This window comes from Schistocerca piceifrons, chromosome 2 (genome assembly GCF_021461385.2).
Source record: "Schistocerca piceifrons isolate TAMUIC-IGC-003096 chromosome 2, iqSchPice1.1, whole genome shotgun sequence".
Taxonomy (NCBI): domain Eukaryota; kingdom Metazoa; phylum Arthropoda; class Insecta; order Orthoptera; family Acrididae; genus Schistocerca; species Schistocerca piceifrons.
Genome location: NC_060139.1, coordinates 757,021,830 through 757,043,513, shown reverse-complemented (window position 1 = coordinate 757,043,513; position 21,684 = coordinate 757,021,830). Strand labels below are relative to the sequence as shown.

The 21,684-nt window shown below is 38.9% G+C and overlaps 1 protein-coding gene across 4 annotated transcripts in view; it reads right to left on the bottom strand.

The window, feature by feature from the left end:
- The window catches only part of LOC124776558, a 191,890-nt gene that overhangs the window by 111,577 nt on the left and 58,629 nt on the right, over positions 1-21,684 (bottom strand). For all 4 annotated transcript variants that reach the window (XR_007015635.1, XM_047251596.1, XM_047251598.1 and 1 more), the window contains 2 exons: positions 20,375-20,684; positions 9,372-9,522 (listed from right to left, as the gene is read on the bottom strand). Coding sequence is in view for 3 of the 4 variants with exons in the window: in XM_047251596.1 (XP_047107552.1) it covers positions 9,372-9,522; positions 20,375-20,684 (461 nt within the window). In the remaining variant the exon portion in view is untranslated. The remainder of the gene's footprint in view (positions 1-9,371; positions 9,523-20,374; positions 20,685-21,684) is intronic.

Sequence of the window (21,684 nt, the reverse complement as noted above, 5' to 3'; positions counted from 1 at the left end):
AAAGAAGTCTTACAGCTGTGTGAAGCAACAGAATAATTAATACTTTCCAAACAAAATCACTATGAAACAAGCTGATCTACGTGGCTAAGTGGAAAGTGCATTATTTAACTGATTACAGCCAATTGTAATTGCTCAGAGCTAAATAAATAGTGTTCAAACTGAATGACTTATTATTACTTAACAATTGTTACATGTGGTTCTCTATAATTATTGGTTGCACAACACAGAATGGTTGTAGGTACATGATTTCCTGGGATAGCCACCTGTGCATCAGATGCAATGAAATCCTTCACTCATGTTATTGCTGTAAGTTAAGTGATCATTTATGAAATGAGTATGTACAAATACATAAGGGGGCTTTATGTGCTGCAGCCATTACTGTCATAAACCTTGGGATGCTGCTAATAAATTAAACATAATCTATCTGATAGCTTTTTCTTTCCTCTGCTTTTTTAGTAGTTAGACAAAATACTTCTACAAATTTGTAAAACTGTGTGCAGATGAAAGAAAAGAGTTTTCAGTAATAAGGAAATACCTGCAGTCAAACACAAATCATTTCCAATATGCTTTGCACTTCAGAATGTATGATACATATCAACAATTTTACATTGAAATTTTACAACATTACACACACAAAAAATGTACTCATTAATTCACAAATGCTATTCACAAAATTCTTATAGATTCCCATACCGAACAAGAAATTGATAATCGATACTCTCACAGCTATGTGAAAGGGGGGGGGGGGGGGGGGGCAAAACTGTCACTCACTGTCATCAACTCAAAGGTTGGTTTGAGCACCACAATGCTTTACAAGGCATGGTAATACTGGGAGGTGATATGCGCTTGCCTTCCTATGAATTTTGAAATGACTTACCCAGCCCACTGCAGGGAGACCTACTGTTTAATGTGAACTCTGGACCATAGTACAACTTGGCATTTTTTCCACATCAGCAATCATTGCCAGAGATGAAAGAAAGTGGTAAGTGACAGACAAAAACTGAAGGACTGACAAGGCATCGAAGCCCAGACCTTTAGATCCTCCCCTTCAACAGCTGTCACCCATTCGATGTGAAAAAGTCTCTTCCATACAGTCTTGTCACCCATGCACACCGCACCTGCAGTGGAAAGCAAGAGTTGTTGAAATATATGGATAATCTTACCAGAGCTTTCACTCGCGGAAAATATTCTGGCCTATAATCCATAAACAGATCTCCTGTGCCATCTCATGCTCTGACACCAGTAACCCAGTTAACCAGCCACCAACCACCACTCCTAATCCCCCAGTATCACCCTGGCCTTGAAAAGTTCAATCACACCCTTCACCAGGGCTTGGACTCCATTTTGTCGTGCCTTAAGATGAGGGATGTCCTATGCAAAATCCTATCCGCATCACCCAAAGTAACGTTTCGTCGCTCACCAAACCTACAGAATATCCTTGTCCATTCCCACTCCAATCCTGTTCCCAGTACTGCGCCCAACTGTCTTGTGGCTGCACAAAATGCAAGACCTATCCCATACATCCTCCTGCCATCTCCTACTGCAGCCCAGTCACAGAGATCTACACAATAAAAGTCAGAACCACATGTGAAGGCAGCCATGTTACATATCAGATACATTGCAATTACTGTACAGCATCATATGTGAGCATGACAAGCAACTAACTGTCCACTCACATGAAAGACCACCGCCAAACTGTGGCAAACCTTAAGCTTGACCATTCAGTTGCCAAACATGTTGCACACCCCAACACTAATGACTTCAACAGTTGCTTCACTACACAGGCCATTTAGATACTCCTTTCCAGCTCAAGTTGCTCTGAACTACGAAGGTGGGAACTATCTGTCCAGCATATCCTGCACACACTCCAATCCACTACTCTCCCCTCTCCCTCCTCCCCCTGCCCGATACAGGTCTCTCTCTCTCTCTCTCTCTCTCTCTCTCTCTCATCTCTCTCTCTCTCTCTCTCTCCCCCCCCCACCCCCTCCCCTCTCATGTCCCACGTCCTGCTTTTTTCCACAACTCTCCCTTACTCACTCCCCTCCCCATCCCTCTCTTCACCATCACTTTCCTCTCATTTCTTCTACTCCCTTCCTTCCTTCTTCCCTCTATCTCCTATATGCTCTACTCTCTGAACTCTTTTCATATAGTTGTCCAGCCGCTAAGTCATCTGATGAAAGATCTGCCACACAACACTCTACTGCCACCGCCTTGACTCATGCGTCCTTCCCTATACCCTTCACACCTCCATTTACTCAGGCAAATGCTTTTGATAATTGATAATCAGTCTCACTGCTATCAAAAGCATGTACGTTTGGGCTACTGATAATTGTTTTTTACTGTGTATTTCTGCACGCTACACACCAATCCTGCTTATTTTATGCATTATTCTTTTAGTGATATTCTTGAGTATAGGTGTCTACAAATCTCAAAAGTCATTAGGTATCAGACTGTCTGCTGTCATTCCCACAGCTAGCTGTGTAAACAGAGAATTCACATAGTACACACGATCAAGGTGATCACATGGATTGCATTAAGATCCATGAGGTACAGGCAAGTTCTTTCCAGTCTTTGTCTATTCTAGTCATTCAAGCATACTTCTAACCATGTAAGAATGTATGTTATTTTGAGTTTTTAATATCACTCTCCAAAGGAAAGGCAACCATTAGTTGTACGTCAAAGTGATTTGAGGTGGATTTTTAAACAAAATGACCAAACATTTGTTACAAATGGATTAATACCATGAAACATTGTTGAGACTATAATGTCGCCGCCACTGAAACGTGTTGTTCCAGCAATGGCTTCAGAGAGTGCCGACCTCGAATTTGGGTTATGCCGTGCTAGGGTTTCATGACGGACCTTCCATGAGTTATTTGATAGTGTTAGTTTTTCCTGAAACTCACATCAGAGCTGCAACATAAACTGTACTGTTATCCATTCTTGTAATTACCCAGAGTAAACAAGTTATCATTTCCACTCTACTTGACTGCAGTTATTCCTTTGTGCACCTACAACAATACTTGCATTTTTGCCTAAGAATAAGTAACTGAAATTCTTCAAATTGGCACAAGACAGTACTACTATATGATGTTGACTAATGAGTATTGTTGGATTATGAGAACGAAGTATTTTGGATTATGAGAACAAATTATTTTGCGACAGCACTATTGTATTAAACATTCTTGGACTTCTTTCCATGTCAGTTCCCTCAACTGACACGGCAGGAAGCCTGAGAATGTTTTATACAAAGTTGCACTATAATTAAAAACTACATTTCAAAAACCCCTATCTTCTCTGTACCACTTGCACATTGGTTACCTCACGACAAAGCAGCCACCGCAAGTAACCTCATCTAACTATTGTAAAGAATGTTCTTCCTTTGCTTCCAAGTTGTTCTCAGAAATCCATGGTGGCCATGAGCATTTTCCTTCTGACTTCTAAGCATGATTACTCTGGTTTCACCTGTCTCCTTGTAATTTTCTAACATTGTTAACAAATATATAAACATTTCAGTGGTCACATGAAACTCCTTAAATGAATCATCACACAATTATCTTCTTGTCATAACACCTCTGAGAGCTTGTGGTAACAAAGAAAAGTTGTGTACAGTCTGATTAAAATTACTTGACAATCGAAGTCTACCAAATGCCACTACAGTGTTACCACATCAGCTGCTGGCTACCACTTGGTTATAGGCAACACAGAAACATGGCAGGTCACTTCACAAATGCTGTTAATGTACAGCACAGAACAATGTTGAAAGTGGCCAGTCTGAGATGCAACAGAAATGTGCTCTTTCGACAGCAGATTTTAAGTGATCAATGAATGAACTGTAGCAGATGATGCATTTTGTAGTTCTGTATGTAAACCTGTCCTAATCTAACCACAACTTTATGATGTGCAATATATCTGAGGATACGACGGCAGCAACTATGGTTTCTGCAGCAGAAGAGTTGTTACGGGACAGAGAAAACTAAAGAGAAGTTTCCTTTACTCTATGATGCAAACAAATAAACCAATACGTTAAAAAAAGATTCATGATCTCTTCTAACGAAACACCAAAGTCCACATTTGAAAGATGTGTGTTTCCTTCAATTTCTTTCATTCGTTATAATCATATACTATAGTCTGATTAAAATTACTTGATAGTTGACACGACATGTGCTGGAACTCGTTTCCTGCAATCGGAGCACTCGACATCACACCCATACTGTTTGCCGTTGCCAAACTGCCACAACAATTATCAGTTGACTTCGAACTCCTTGTCTGACTTTCTTTCTTGATGTGTTTGGATCCTGAATCATGGGTCTGGTCCTTTTATTTCATATTTCATCACATTTGATAACACACCAGAACCAGAAACAACGCGCGCGCGCGTTCACACACGCACACACGCACACACACACACACACACACACACACACACACAAAATAAAGGAAATAAAATACACCCATGGCATTCACAGCTCTAACCAAAGCAAAGATGCAATTCAGCATCACAGACACAGTTATTATAATCACAGAATCACAGAGATCGGCTTGCATTAGAAAGCTTCTCACAACATTCATAAAGCCAAATTTTAGAATGTTGCAGTTCATCGTTGCAACTGGATCATCATTGATTATCATATTAACCCAATATGTAAGGGGTCACAGCTTTGAATTTCGTCATAAGCCCCACATTTCTTTTTTTATTTCTACCTCTAATCAAGAGTTCATTGTTATTTTTTTCTATTTATTGTTTAAAATGTAATTTATTCTATTTGTAATTCTTTGCCGTCATTTTCATTATGATACCAACTATTATATTTGCTCTTACGTTTCTTCCTGTCACTTTTCTCGTTTGGAATCTGCTTGTGTCGCCTATAATCTGCAACCACATGCCAATGAGGAAAACTCATCGGTTGGTAAGGCGACAGCTCTTATTGTTACAGGTGACCAATGACAGATTAGTTTGCTTTTAGCGTTGAAACTGAATTTTTTCTACCTTGAGTTTGCTCGCAGAGTCTAGGTTTAATCACCACGAACAATGTGATTAAGATTTCACTGATGCCGCACATTGTTGACCACTGTTCTCTTGGATACATCGCACATCATGAGGTTGTGATTAGGTCACTTAGAATCAGCTGTCTACAGGGCATTTCACATTTATCTCACACCTTGGGACAGCCACTTCAAACATTGCTCTGCGTTACACATTAACATCATTTGTTAAGTGACCTGCCACGTTTCTGTGTCACCTATAACTGAGCGGTAGCCAGCAGTTGATGTGGCAACACTGCAGCAACACGTGACAGATGTCAATTGTCAAGTAATTTTAATCAGACTGCACACAACTTTTCTTTGTGATCACAAGCTCTCAGAGTTATGTCAAGCAGATATATTACACAATGAAGAAATGTCTCTCTATACATATTCAACATATTCTCTTTCCTATATGTAACAGTGGATTTTTCAACTGGGGCAGTACTTGCAAACTGCATTCCACATATCACTGTTCCACTTTATTCATGGCAAACTCAGGGAAAATATGAAGATGTAGTCATTTTACTAGGCATAATTTCTTTATGAGATTACAGTATGTTATTTATCGTAGGGGATAACATAAGGGGAGATCAAACAGTTTCAATCTGCAGGCGTAGCTGTAGTGTATATTAAATGCAGAGCGAGTCCAATGAGCATATGTAAGCCGCAACATGTAGGCACTCATCTTTCAAATGTGCATGCAGTAAATGTGAACTATAGCAAAGTTATTACCCAATGGGCCCAAACAGGAACAACTTGCTGTTTTTCTTTTCTCGACTGCCGAGAGACAAATAGAAGCAGACATCCATCAGAGAATTAAGAATGTTTATGGGACAATATGTCAAGTTCCGTGCTGGGTGCTGCTGCTTCATGGTGATGCAAGTTCCCACACGACAAATGTTGTAATGCAGAAATGGAGACACTCAAGCGCCTGTCCTATAGTCCTGATCTCTTCCCATGGAATTATCATGCCTTCAGTCTCTTGAAGAAGGCCTTAATGTGTCAATGTTTCCTGTCAGATGAGGATGTGCAGCAGGCAGTGTTGGGTTTCTTCATGCAGCAGGGCACAGTGTTTTACAAAATAGGTACCTTCAACTTGGTGGGTCAATTAGATGATTGTCTCAATGCTCACAGCAATTTTGCCTGACTGGCTTACCAATTTTTTACTGTATGGCCTTCACATGGAAACTTTTTGACTGACACTTATACATAACAGAAATACAACTAATATGGGTTAAAAGATTGGACCAGAAACCCAAATCATACAATTACAGTAGAACAACATTCCTGGAGTAGAGATTTTGTTAGCACAATATGAAGTTGCAAATGCTGCACAATGAAAGAGGCTTTTCTTCCCTACATGAAATCTGTTGTCACGAATGCTAACATACAATAACGTTCATAAACATAGAGGAGGCGTTGAGTGCAGACAAGCACAATGAAAAGACTACTGAACATTTAAGCTTCTGGCCAAAACGCCTTCTTCGGAAACAGAAAGCATATATACATACACACAAGCACAGCTCTCACACACAGTTGCTGTAGCCCGACTGTGGACTCTTAACTGCATCTGAAATGAGCAGTAATACGAGATAGGTTGTGGGGATAAGGAGCAAGCATGGGGGGAGGAGGGGGGGGGGGGGGGGGAAGGATAGCAGGGTAGGGATGGAGGAAGGTATTGTACTGCCTGTGAGAGCCTGCAGGGACACGATGGGGACAGCACAGGGCTGCTAGTTGCAGAGCAGGTGCCCCATAGTACTGGCTGCTGGAGAGGCGGGAGAAAGGGAGCAAAAATGGGAGAGAGGATAGGAGAGAAACAGAAGTGGAACAGGCTAGTGCAGGCTGTTCCAGCTCATGAGCTCCATGCTGAGTTGCGGAGCACTCCCTGCTCCACAGAGCACTGTCACTCACTGTGAACAATCAAATGAGTCGGTGACACATGGCATGACAGGTGGCATGGCATGCCTTTTGATCCACCTGCAGCACCTTACATGATCACCAACATCATGCTCCTAGCAGCTATGATGCAGTGTCATGACTACCTCGGGGATACAGGAAGTTAAGGAAATAAACGAGAAATAACTGTTTTGTTTTAAAAGAAATTGTATATGTTTATTGGGTGTCTGAAATTATACATATTTTTCATATAGACAGCAAAGTGTCGCAGCGTTAATGTGGAGAATGGCCTTCAGTGTCGCATCCTAAAGAAAAGATCGTACCTTGGTTTTTATTTTTTCCATTGTTGAGAAAAGCTGCCCACAAGTATTCGTAGATCCAAACAAGCACGTGATGTGTGGGGTATTTTTGTGGTACTTTTCCTTTTTTTGCTGTAAGAACGATACTACTGTGACAAATTAAGCATGTAAGCATGTTGTAGTATCTGTCTTTCATCAAAATTGAATTTTGCTAACCAATAACTTCCAACTGGAGTGCAAACAGTAAATCATCACGTGAAAGCGGGACAGAAGTGCTGAACAACTTCATTTCTACTTTAAAAATGCTGAACTGTCGGAATCATGTTTCAAGAACATGATGAGCTGCTTTATCTTGGCTTGATAGTCGCCAAAACTGGTACCTTCCGGTAGTTTTAAAGAAGCAAGACAATTGAAGAATGTTAAAATTCCGTCACCTATCTGCTTCTCAAACAAGCATAACTTTTCCATGAATGCTCTGATTAGGTCTTGCATGTCTACTAATGCTGCTCTTTGCCCTGACCGATTTAAATAATTCATATGCACTTTTGTTTCAGCTACAAATGCTAGAGTTCTAATGTCCATTTTATATCTTTCAGACAGTATGTTTCTTCTCCTTTCATTTTGAGAAAAAAGAGGTATTTCCTCATGAATGGTAAAGAAAACATCAAGAACTTTTCCCTGACTAAGCCAAGGAACTGTGCTGTGGTAAGGTATGTCCCATACTCTGCTTCCATATCTTTCAGGAGTTCTTTGAAATGGAGGCAATTTATAACGTGATACCATATAAAAATCACACATTTTATGACTTTCATCATATCATCTAAATCCAATAGTTGAGAATGTAGTGTCTTTTGAAGAATGAAACAATGAGCAGCAAAATATTTTTTCTTGAATTCATTCTTGAGTTTATGTTTTAAATGAGAAGTGAAACCATGACAATGCTTGATCATTTGTGGAGCACCATCTGTGGCTACAGAATGAGGCTTATCCCAAGACAAATTCATGTTGTCCACTAACTCATAACAGCTTCAAAAACATCAAGTCCTGTTGCTGTGTAATCTCGTTGTACCACATCCATAAGCTTCTCCATTACTTGCAGCTCTATATTGACACCAACCACAAATATTGGAAGTTTAGCATAGTCACATATATCTGTACTTTTGTCAAGTGCTAGCATAAATGCAACAAAGCTCTTGGATTTTCTCCTGAGCTGTTTCACTAAATTCGTTGTCATGCCCAGGTTTCAACGAGACACTGTTTGCTTTGAAAGGCAAACCCCTTCAAATGACCACAGCTCCGTTGGAAACAAACATTCTGCAACCGCTAACATGCATGATTTTATGAAAGGTCCCATGGAAAACAGCTTGTCACTCATAGCTATAATGTGAGCAACTCTGTACCTTGCTCAAACTGTATTTCAGTTCCATTTTCTTCACTGTCATTCAACAGAAAAGTATAAACACATTACAGTACATGAACTCTGCTGCACATTTCTATAACTTCTGTCCTAAGAATGCTTTTTCGAACTTACATCTCCTGGTATGTTGTTCTTAAGCCTGGCTACTAGCTCTTTGCATGCTTCGCCTTCTATCTACTCGTAATGCGCTGCGTGAAGATGTGTATAGTGACACTTTATGTTTTACTCCTTGGCAGAATTAAATACTTTATGACAGGCGAGGCACTGTGGACGTTCACCCCTCCCCTCAATATATAGAAGTGTAACCTCTAATTAAGGCACAGGACTTCCGCAACTGATCACAGCTGCCACTGCCATGGATTGTTGTACGAGTTGCGGCCTGAGCACAGTGGCTTTGCTACCCCCCCCCCCCCCCCCCACCACCACCCTCACACAGGCTCCAAGCCACTACAGCGAGCACTCCTCCTCCCTGGGGCACTTGTGGAACAGCCTGGGCTAGTGGATGCAGTGGTAGAATAGAAAGCATGAGTGGTGCTGGAGTGGGAGCTGGGGAGTGGGTAGAGAAGTTTTGCTATTCCATCCTGGACTTTCCATGGTTTGATACTCTCATATACAATATTTGTTTAAGATAATGTCCTTGCATTGCTGGTCATTTTGAAAGCAATGATCATCCCAGAGCAGCATTAAGAATGGATAAATATGTAACTACAAATTGTTCAGTCTGAATAACTAACCTTCCACGGATCGAGACGGCTCATTTCTTTCTCCGCTTCTGCTTTCAGTCTTTGTTGGTTCTCTGGAGTAAATTCACCTTCAGCTAACCTTTCTCGCCACTCAAGACATGCTCGAGCAAAAAATTCATTATTTAAACCAGAAGAATTCAATCTGTGGAAAGAAAACAATTTTATAAGGTATTTTAAATGCCACATTACAGCTTAAATTTTTACATTTATTTGTAATGACTGTATCAAATTGAAAGTATAGGGAGCTACATAGTTGTAAATGCTCTATATTTAAATCTGAATGTTGAATGTTACTATACCAAAATGCAATCGTTAATTGAATGGTGATGTTAATTTTAGGAGAACGTGTGTGTGTGTGTGTGTGTGTGTGTGTGTGTGTGTGTGTGTGTGTGTGTGTGTGTGTGTGTGAGAGAGAGAGAGAGAGAGAGAGAGAGAGAGAGAGAGAGAGAGAGAGAGGAGTTACACATGAAACCCCTAACACAATATTACAGTCTATTTTAATGAAACAATTCTGCTACAAACTTGAAACATTTAAAAACTTTTCTACTACTCATCAGGAACAAACATGCCAAGATCCAACCTAATGTTTTTCTGAACCAGGAGTTTATTTCTCAGTAAACGGTGTAACAACAACAACGCTTTACTATTGTACATATAAGTAATTTTTTTTTCCCATCTGATTTTTCGATAAATTGGTGTAATCGGTGTTCTGATGTCATTTCTTTTTTTTTGTGTTTTTATGTCATTGTGTTAAGAAAACTGTAAACAAATTTCAATGTTAATATTAATGTTTATGTCAAATGTCAAGCAATATTGTAATAGAATTGAAAGGTAACAAATGTTGAAACTGTTGTAACATGTTTGAAATTGTAACTGTGCGTCTGGTCCATACGTAGGCAATGTGTTAGGATATGTAGAATGCAAAACCTCGGGTGAATACCCTGTCTGAAGGGGAGCGGTAAAAGGTGGATGGCAGGCAAGCGCGGGAAAATGCACGCGGGTACTGTACGGCACAACGGGCTCAGCAGTAGCAGTTGGAGTTTGGCATTGGTCTGAGCAACACGTTATGGAGCGAGGAGGCTCTCCTGGAAGACGTAGTTTCATTGAGACTCGGGTATGCCGTTCCAACGCCCATACAGTATGGCAAAATTCCATAGGCACTAAATGGAAAAGTATTGCGACGCTATGAAGAAATAAAGTGCCGATACGTCAACAGCCATAGCTGTGGTTGTATGCGTGCTTTGTGCCTCGCCATCTCGCCGCCTGCCAACCGCCGCATCGATACGAACAGGTTGAAACTTCTAGTACTGTATTCGTATGGACCAGTGTTACTTTTGTTCCATACTGTTCAATAACAACTTAAATTTTACCAGAACTTTCCTATCATTTAATTATCCTCACAACTAACCTAGATAGGGTCCTTTCCAAATGTTGTGCAATCCGAGTGTCCCGAAATGAAAAATTAAATTTTGTGTTAATAATAATTACTTGCAGACCTAACTATGTTAGAATGGTGTTTAAAGAACTGTTTTGTTAATGAACCAGTAAATGAATAACAAAGGTATGATAAAGTTGGAGGATAACTTTAATATTGATTTAGTAATTAAGTTTAATTATTTCGAGACAGATATAAAGGTGTTTAAATGAGTAGGAAATAAGATAAAGAGAGTAGTAACTCATATATTGGAAATCTTGAGCGCATAATGGTGTCAGTAATTAATTTCATAACAGTTTCAGGGTCCCCCCCTTTTTTTTTTATTCATTTGAATTCTGAAGTGTTCTAAATTGATTTGACCAGCAAAAGTTAAAGTCAATATAAAAGCCAAAATTTATCAGTGTTTTATCTTTATTAAAATTGACATTTTGTTTGTGGCTCGAAATTACTATTTCTAGGGTAACCTATGCCTGATTTTAATCAGATCAATAGACAGTACGATGTTTTGTAGTATACATTATAGTGTAGTGTTATGTATTTATGGTTTTTCCATATCAGTACAGAATGTGAAACTATCAGTTCAATAGATTTTCTGGTTCTAAAATTTACTATATCATGCAGGGTTACTACGTGTTGGTTTGCACGAATATACACCAACTTGTACAGGAAAGAAACTCAGTTAACGCCTAATTAGGCTGGCGACCGTATTATTAAGAAATTGGTAGCATCTTCTGTGTTGTTTCTTGTCCGTCCTGACGTGTAGTTGCATTTCGGATTTACTTGACGTATCATTGTTATTAGAGAGTGGGTGTAAGTCTGATTTGCCACCATTCAGGTACACGCGGTCAATATCTATACAAAAATCCTGCCTCGTAAGGTGAACCCCACTCACTTACCATAGTAAAGTCTTTAATGAGTATTGTGTGCCCCGCGCGCACGTTACAAGTGGCTCCCGGTGACAGGACATCCAGTTGTTGTCGGTCACAAATTAACGGGAAACAGTGGATGTTCAGTGGCACGAATTGCAATATTATTCAGTAAAATAAATAGCAGTGAACGTCAAGTACGGTAGTGAGGTGTAATTTGCGTTCGGTATGGACAAGAACGTAAACACAGTAGATGGGCCGAGCGTAATGGAAGATGCGGCTGGCAATGACAGGAGTTTACGCGGCCAGATAACAGATGGCGTTAGCGGAAGACAATTGGCGTACATACAATATCACGAACATGTTAACGAACAGATTGAAATGTCAAGATTGGCTAGAAAACAGCAAGGAATAAAACAGGAAGTAGAGGGTGACTTTTAGATGATAGTGGGTATGTGAATGAATCCACTGACATGTTTGATTCACCACAGATAAAGAAAGAACCGAAGAAAATTTTGAAGTAGGATCGGAACACACCGATTTCGTAGAACAAAACAACGTGAAAATTTTAAGCATGAACGATTTATTTGAACAATTAACCAAACAAATTGCAGGACAGAGTGAGCAGCTCAAAATACAGAATGATCAGCTTAAAACACACGTTGACGAGCAGCTTAAAACACAACGTAATCAGCTCAAAACACAGAATGATCAGCTTAAAACACAAGTTGGTCAGCTTAAAGCACAGGTCGAAGAACAAGGAATTAAAATTAGTAAACAAATAGAACAGGCAGAACAAAAAGTGGGTAATTTAAGTTCTGCCGTAAATACTATGAAGTCTGAAATTGACGCAATTAATAAAAATATGAATACTATGCAGGGGGAAATTGACGACATTAACAGTAGGTTTGATGTTGAAATTCTCAACATCCAAGAGAAAGTAGAGCCTCTAGTTGAAACAAAAGTAGACGAAAAAGTTTTCGGTCTTAAAACTGAGATCGTAAACGAATGCCAACATGGAATATTACAGTTGAAAAAGGCAGTTTCAGTTACTGAAAGAAATTTAGGCAAAAAAGTTACCGGATGTGTACAAAAGTGTGAACAAAATACATCAAAAATTCAAGGCAAAATTTTCGATCTTGAGAGTAAAATCAAAGATAGGTTTGGTGTTGTCTGTAATGGCACGCCACTTACGAAGCTGTTGGAAGGTGAGGAGCGCTTCGATCCCGCCAAGAAACATAACGGATGACATCCGTTAGATTTCATCAAAAATTGCGAGAGGATGTTTCCTGAACACTTGTCTGGTCAGGAGAAGATAAACGTAGTAATTAGCGCCTTAGTAGGTGACGCTAAACGCTGGGGAATTAACTTGAATACTGAACTAATGACGTTCGAAGAGTTGAAACAAAAGTTTACGGAAGAATACTGGTCCGAACAAAAACAGGATCATTTGTGGCGCGAATTTATCATGGCCAAACTTCATGATAACAGCGGCAGGAATTCTTTGAAAGATTTCTGCGAATATTGGTACCGAAAGTTGACACATTTAAGAGGGAGAAGATCCGATTCTGAAATCATATGGGAGCTATATAAAAAGCTTCCAGAAGATTTGAAGAGATATGTGGGAAGCAATCATCACAGCTTCCAAGAGTTTCTCAAAAGGGTCGAAGACGGAGACCACTGGCGCGAAAGTCGTGCCAATTATCAGAATTTTAGTAACAGGAATAACCACAATAATGACGAGAGAAATGACGGCGATGGGTTTTGCGTCAACATGATACAGAGAGGCAGAGGCAGAGGAAGAGGGAGTTATTCAGGTCGCGGTAGAGGGTACACTGCGCAAAATAATAACGACGCGGGGAAACTGATTTCCGTGAACGTTGCGGGCCAAACGGAAGCGGACAGAACATACCGGCCCCGATTTAAGAAACATTACCGGACTGACAGTAAAGTTATGAGACAGCTTAGAGACAGGCGTGGAACGACGCAACGTGTTGTTGCGAAACAAGCGTCAGGTGCGAGCGTAGATGACTCATCTTCGCTGCGCAGAGCGATACATGTTAGCAGGCGAGTGGAGCATCAGAGGGCAATGGCCCAGCCTAGCAGAACAGCTGTTCAGAGAGAAGCCGCTAGCAATGCGGCAGAATTAGGTACAAACATTGCCGTAAGAGCTGGTGAATACATTACGTGTGGTAATTCCGTGGCGAAGGAAATATAGATGGAACAGTGGATACACAGAGAGGTGCGGTTAGCAGTGTTAGTAATGAAGTAAATGGCGAGAATGAATTAGCAGAAGTAACTGATTGGCGTATGCAGATCGATGATCTGTACAAGCAGTGTGAGTGGGAGGATTTTAAGAAGGAATATGAGGCAAGGAGGTTAATTAGTGAAAAAGGAAATAGTAGAGACGTCGATAAGGTGACGTGGCCCAAATTTGAGGAGGAGAGAGTGAATAGTGCCGCGCAAAGTACGCGTGCTGCCGATAGGACGAAGGTTAAAGATAGGAAGGAATTGGAGGATGAAATCCTAATCATTGACGAGGAAGTGACTTCTGTTAATGATCCGCCAACAGTACAAGCTGTTACCGAAAGGCACCGTGGGGAAGGGGCAGGTAATTACCTACGAGTAACTGAAGTCCACGAGGATTACGCTAAATATGAAGTAACAGTGGATGTGAGTAAAGCTGATAATGAGGTCGTTTTGTCAAAAGAGGATACTGAGTTAAAATCAAAGCCTGACGAAAATGCAGAGGAAGAACTTAGTGCCTGTCTCAGAAAAGCTTTTATGTTGGAACCTGAAAGCGATCCAGAATGGTCGGATTCTGACGATAGTTCAGATGATGAGTATTTCGGTACTAGTGAAAATAATGGGAAAACAGCTAATTGCGATATTGTACTTACTGATGACGAAGTTTCAAAACAAAACCCAGATGTTGAGAATGAACACAGAAAAAAGGAGCCACCGGACGACTCAGTGTCGATGTTACAAAGAGTTCAAGTATGTGATGACTTTGAGCTCCGGGAACCAAAGAAACTGCCAGATATAGGTGATGTGCAGGTCAAAAGCATATCTTGGGACGATGTTATCGTCGACCCGGATTTGCTTAGGGAAGAACACAACAATGAAAGGCATTTGACGGACAAACAAACTATAATACCAGTTGAAATTTATAATGTGATATTGCAAGTACTTCTTGATACAGGATCTCAGATAAGTGTGATCTCCCAATCGTTTTTCGAACACATCTGTGATAAGCCTGGACTAGTAACTATGTCAGTGACTGGTGTAAAAATTGTTGGTGCTACTGGCAAGACTAGCAAGCCGGTAAAGAACCAGATCTTTGTTGAATTTAGTATAAAAGGACAAAAGATTGAACACGACTTTTTGGTTGTGCCAGACTTGAGTACCGAAATGATTCTGGGTATAGATTGGCTAGATAAAGAAAAAGTTATTATTGATTGTAGCCGGGAAGTGCATCTATGAATTTGAAAATAAAATTTGAGGAAAATGGGAAGGTGGTCGATTCAGAAATTGGTTCTTTATTGTTGGAGATTGACCAAGGGAATGATGGTTTGACAAACATGTATGAAATGTACCATGTCAAGAGGTTAATAGATGAGAGTGACAGGAAGGGGCATGATTTAGAGTCTGGGGCAGATTTATATTGGCCTTTGAGAACGTCATGAACACAGTACATCACGAAACTACTGGATACAAACCGGAAGAAATTTTATTAGGCAGCAGAAGTAAAAGTTTAATTGAGGAAAAACTAGAGTTTCCACCTTGTACACGCTTGGGGTTGAGTCAAAAGAAAGAATTAGTCAGAAAAAGGGCAAAGCAAAAAGCTGAATCTAGATCTAAAAGACATATAAAAATCTGAAAGTTTCAAAATTCAAAATTGGGGATAATGTTATTTTAAAAACCCACGAAAAACCTAGTGAACTGAACCGTGAAATTTCCAAATTTAAATACATTTATAATGGACCGTATATAATACAGAACATTCCACACGATAATGCTTACTACCTGATCTACCCAAAATCCAAAAGACCTTTAGGTGTAAGAAACGTTGTGGACCTGAAACTGTATGTTCCTAGGAGTGAGTAACCTAAGTACAATCAGAAAGCAATCTGCAGTAAATGTGCTGGATCTAATGCTGAAACTATGTGAGTTTCAGATTACCAAATGTACTATAAATGTAAAGATGTATGGAGAAAAGGGCTGAAAAGAAAGGGTAAATGCTGCAAGCCAAATAAAAGATGGGACTGCCAAAAATCAAAGTGGGCAGTATATGAGTCATAATATAAAGGACTGCCAAACACCAAAGAGGGCAGATAAATAGTCAAAGGAGAATTGGAAGTGTGGTGCAGGTAATGTGATAAAAAGATGCGAAATGGACTGCCCAAATCTGAATAATAGGCAGCAAATATATGTAGTGATTTTTCTAAATATTATTGTGTGTTTATTAGTAAATAAGGAAATGGACTGCTATTCAATACAAGCAGCAACAAATTGTCTTATAGTGTATATAGGTATTTGTATATGCTTTGTAGTTAAGTGTTTGTGTTTCAGCTTTTGAATTTATTTTTCTGAGAAATTTGATAATAAGTAATTTGCTATTTAAATCATGTTCTGATAGGAGGTTGGACTGTGCCAAAGGCACTTAAGCAAACGATAGGTAAATGTTCTTGATATATTAAAAAGTATAGACCTATATAATATGAGTGAAAGGAAGTTTGTGGTATAAACATTTATGATGGCACATTCATGCAAAGATTCAGAACCCTGTATAAATATGAAGTTTAGTGTTCCCATCAAATTTGCACTTAGTGAAATTTACTGGAAACAGGGGCATGTGTAACAACAACAACAACAACAACACTGTACTATTGTGCATATAAGTAATTTTTTTTTTCCATCTGATTTTTCGATAAATTAGTGTAATCGATGTTCTGATGTCAATTCTTCTTTTTTTTTTTTTTTTTTTTTTTTTTGTCATTGTGTTAAGAAAACTGTAAACAAATTTCAATGTTAATATTAATGTTTATGTCAAATGTCAAGCAATATTGTAATAGAATTGAAAGGTAACAAATGTTGAAACTGTTGTAACATGTTTGAAATTGTAACTGTGCGTCTGGTCCATACGTAGGCAATGTGTTAGGATATGTAGAATGCAAAACCTCGGGTGAATACCCTGTCTGAAGGGGAGCGGTGAAAGGTGGATGGCAGGCAAGCGCGGGAAAATGCACGCGGGTACTGTACGGCACAACGGGCTCAGCAGTAGCAGTTGGAGTTTGGCATTGGTCTGAGCAACACATTCTGGAGTGAGGAGGCTCTCCTGGAAGACGTAGTTTCATTGAGCCTCGGGTATGCCGTTCTAACGCCCATACAGTGTGGCAAAGTTCCATAGGCACTAAATGGAAAAGTATTGCGATGCTATGAAGAAATAAAGTGCTGATACGTCAACAGCCATAGCTGTGGTTGTATGCGTGCTTTGTGCCTCGCCATCTCGCCGCCTGCCAACCGCTGCATCGATACGAACAGGTTGAAACTTCTAGTACTGTATTCGTATGGACCAGTGTTACTTTTGTTCCATACTGTTCAATAACAACTTAAATTTTACCAGAACTTTCCTATCATTTAATTATCCTCACAACTAACCTAGATAGGGTCCTTTCCAAATGTTGTGCAATCCGAGTGTCCCGAAATGAAAAATTAAATTTTGTGTTAATAATAATTACTTGCAGACCTAACTATGTTAGAATGGTGTTTAAAGAACTGTTTTGTTAATGAACCAGTAAATGAATAACAAAGGTATGATAAAGTTGGAGGATAACTTTAATATTGATTTAGTAATTAAGTTTAATTATTTCGAGACAGATATAAAGGTATTTAAATGAGTAGGAAATAAGATAAAGAGAGTAGTAACTCATATATTGGAAATCTTGAGCGCATAATGGTGTCAGTAATTAATTTCATAACAGTTTCAGGGTCCCCCCCCCTTTTTTTTATTCATTTGAATTCTGAAGTGTTCTAAATTGATTTGACCAGCAAAAGTTAAAGTCAATATAAAAGCCAAAATTTATCAGTGTTTTATCTTTATTAAAATTGACATTTTGTTTGTGGCTCGAAATTACTATTTCTAGGGTAACCTATGCCCGATTTTAATCAGATCAATAGACAGTATGAAGTTTTGTAGTATACATTATAGTGTAGTGTTATGTATTTATGGTTTTTCCATATCAGTACAGAATGTGAAACTATCAGTTCAATAGATTTTCTGGTTCTAAAATTTACTATATTATGCAGGGTTACTACGTGTTGGTTTGCATGAATATACACCAACTTGTACAGGAAAGAAACTCAGTTAATGCCTAATTAGGCTGGCGACTGTATTATTAACAAATTGGTAGCATCTTCTGTGTTGTTTCTTGTCCGTCCTGACGTATAGTTGCATTTCGGATTTACTTGACGTATCATTGTTATTACAGAGTGGGTGTAAGTCTGATTTGCCACCATTCAGGTACACACGGTCAATATCTATACAAAAATCCTGCCTCGTAAGGTGAACCCCACTCACTTACCATAGTACAGGCTTTAATGAGTATTGTGTGCCCCGCGCGCACGTTACAACGGGTAGCGGGCAGAATTAAGAGGACCACTGCATTTCCTCAAGCTCTTTATTTTTAGTGACTAAAGGAATCGTGTTTTTGAGAACACTTAGATCACTTCCCAATTTCTGACTGTTCATCAATTTGCTAAATACACTATTTTTGTGTGTTCCACTTTAGTTCCCGAGTAGTTTTCTGTTTATATTGCCACAACAACATAAGAAATGCAACTCACATTAATTCCAATGTTAACACATCTGTAAGGCTAATGGCATGCATTCATATGCGAATTGTCTTATTTTACATTCTTCCTACGTATTTAGACAATGTGATTGTTATTTCCATTAATCTCTTACTTTGTCAATACTCTTTCAGTTAATTATGACTTCACACATCAAATGTTTTTAATACCTCTGCCGAGGATTTCATGTTCTGCAACTATCTCTCTCATCACTCCTACTTACTTGGAACCATGTGCTTAAGGAAAAAAAGAAAATCCAGAGGAGAAACTCATAACAGATTTTATTGTGGCTCCTCAGTTATGTCAAAGTTGAAAACTTTTTACATAGTTACAGCTTGTTATGTTTTGATGTAGTCAATATTTTCCTTAAATCGTCAACCACCCCCCATCCCCACCTCCCCGTCTCAGTTTTCTCCTTCACTACCATCCCATTTATTTTGTTTCACTCTTAATGGTTTTGGTTTCATTGTAGTTATTTAATGTAACAATTTTGTTCAAAGGCATAAATGTTATTCTACACACGATACATTAACCTTTCTTAATAAGAGTTTGACAGGTCTTCCATCATGTTTATCAGCTGTATTACTTCAGCAAGATATATAAAGTTATTTTTCAATTTTCCCAAAAATGATCTCCCCCCACCCCCCCACCCCACCCCCCTCTCTCTCTCTCTCTCTCCACACACACACACACACACACACACACACACACAAAAATAAATAAATGCATAATACACATTCTGTTAATATCCCACCCATTGTGCATTTCATTCTTTTATTATTGCTGTTTCTTTATTATGAGATTGATGCATAATCTGTAAGGAAAGCCCAAACCATGAATTCATATCTGTAAGGAATGCCCAAATCATGAATTCATGTTCTTTATTATGAGATTGATACATAATCTGTAAGGAAAGCCCAAACCATGAATTCATGTATCTCATATTTATAGCATGGTCCAAATTAGTTACTTATTATTCATTTCCTGAGTCCTCTCTCCTTTCCTTGAAAATATTTTTGAAAGCTACTGTAAACACAAATTGTGGACAATGAATTCCTTTGATTTTACGGGTATTTAGCAAACCTCTTATAATTTTTGTATTCATCATCATCATCATCTTGGACAGTTTCCGGCCACTGGCTGGGTCTGTCAAGAACACAAGCCTCTCCATCATGTTCTGTCTTTCCACCATTCCCCCTCTTCCACCTTCGTCCAGTTCTCTCCTCTTCTCGTCACACATTCCTTCACTCCCTTCACCCATCTATCTCTTGGTCTTCCTCTGGGTCTCTCCCCATCTGTATTTTTGTATTACTGTTGTTAAATTTTATCACGACTTGACTAATTACCATTTTGTCCACAATAAATAATGCTCAGAATACACATCTGGACATACATGTACACTACTGAAATTAAATATGTTATTTTCCTTATTTTTACAAACATCAAGGACTTTTTGGAAGAGAACATTGCACCAAAAATATTATCATTAGAAGAATGTACAGTATTATATCTAAATAACAATACTGCACCTGATAACTTACTTTTCCACGGCAATGTTCTTGAATAAATGCCTCACAGAGTGTTTGTCACATCAGATTTGTATTCAGTCTCAAGCTTTTGACAACTTCAGCTATTGTCATCGTCAGAAGATTTCAGCAGGCCGCTTAACAAGGTACCTAATAGCTTACTACAATCTCCTGACAATGGCGACAGAGAAGTCACCGAAAGCACAGGACTGAACACAAGCCTTGAATATAAGTCTGACACGGAAAAAACTCTGTGAACCATTTATTCAAGTACGACACTTGTTACATAAAATACTGATGGCAAACTTTACCTACCTTAATGAATTATCAGACTGTGTAGATATGCTAGCTCTGTCAACATCTGGGAGAAGTTGAACAAGCTTGCGCTGATACAGTGGAGGTAAACTAGAAAATGTATGCTTATTCAAAAGAGCTCTCAAATTGGTATTAACAAGGATAGAATCTGGTGTTTCAAGATCAATACAGCCTTCCTTAGTTTGTTCCAACTGTGCAGCTGCAGAAAGTTTCTTATTTGACCTTTTTCTTGGTTTTATACTAAATCCAGGTATAGAGGCCAAGACTTCACGCATTGTTGAAGGTTTGGAGGCTATGCAATTGCCTTTTGCTAAAAAGAAAATTTGAAATGAGTCAGTACTTAAGTATGTAATCACAAATGTAATATAATGTAGTGAGAATAAAATGAAATTTCCATTTTATAAACTCAATAAAAAAAAAGCAGTAACAGCTGTAGCTGCTTCTCTTTACCGCAAACTCTTTATTTCCAATTTAACAGAAACTAACCAAGATACATACAACTTCAAAAACATGTAACACATACAGGTATATTAAAGATACAATGTGCACACAGATAAGGACGTCATACAGCTACTTAATGCTAGTTAATGCTTCTATTGCGAAAGAGACTGTTTGCAGTGAGTGTATGAAGATGGTTGCCCATGTGAAAGATTTTGTGCCCAAAAGTGAATCATCTGTGACAAGTGATTCTCAAGTACAGCATAAAAGACAGATCAAAAAGCTATACACCACTCTAACCATGTCAACCATCAGATTATGTACTCTAAAAAAATTTTAAAAATTCCACTTTACTGAATGTAAAAAGCTCCAATGCTACACCAGGATAACTGATACATTAAATGTGTCTGAACTATGGTATCCAACTGCCAGTTGCTGTAATCATACGAACAAGCATTCCAGCTCCACTCTGCCTTTTCTCACTACAACCAGAAACACTGACATTATCTGATGTCCTGTGTTCACTGTGTATCGTGATTATGCTGCAACATTTGTTTTTACTCTGCTTTCCTTCCATTGTATCCTTCTGACACTGCAAGCTGCAGCTAATTTATTGGTGAATGATTTGCTACTTGACAAATCTACTGTCAATGCAGACAAACTGATAATTTTATGGAGTTTTGGTATGGTCATAAAAAGGTAGATTACAGGAGAAAGAAGAACGAATGAAAAAAGAAAGAAAGAAAGAAAGAAAGGAATGACGACAACCACCACCAATCCTAAAGAGAGCAATGTATCTTTCTGTCCTTCTGAAGACCTAGAAATTTAAAAGTGCTATTGTGGTGTACATAAATCTGCATGCACCCATTAAT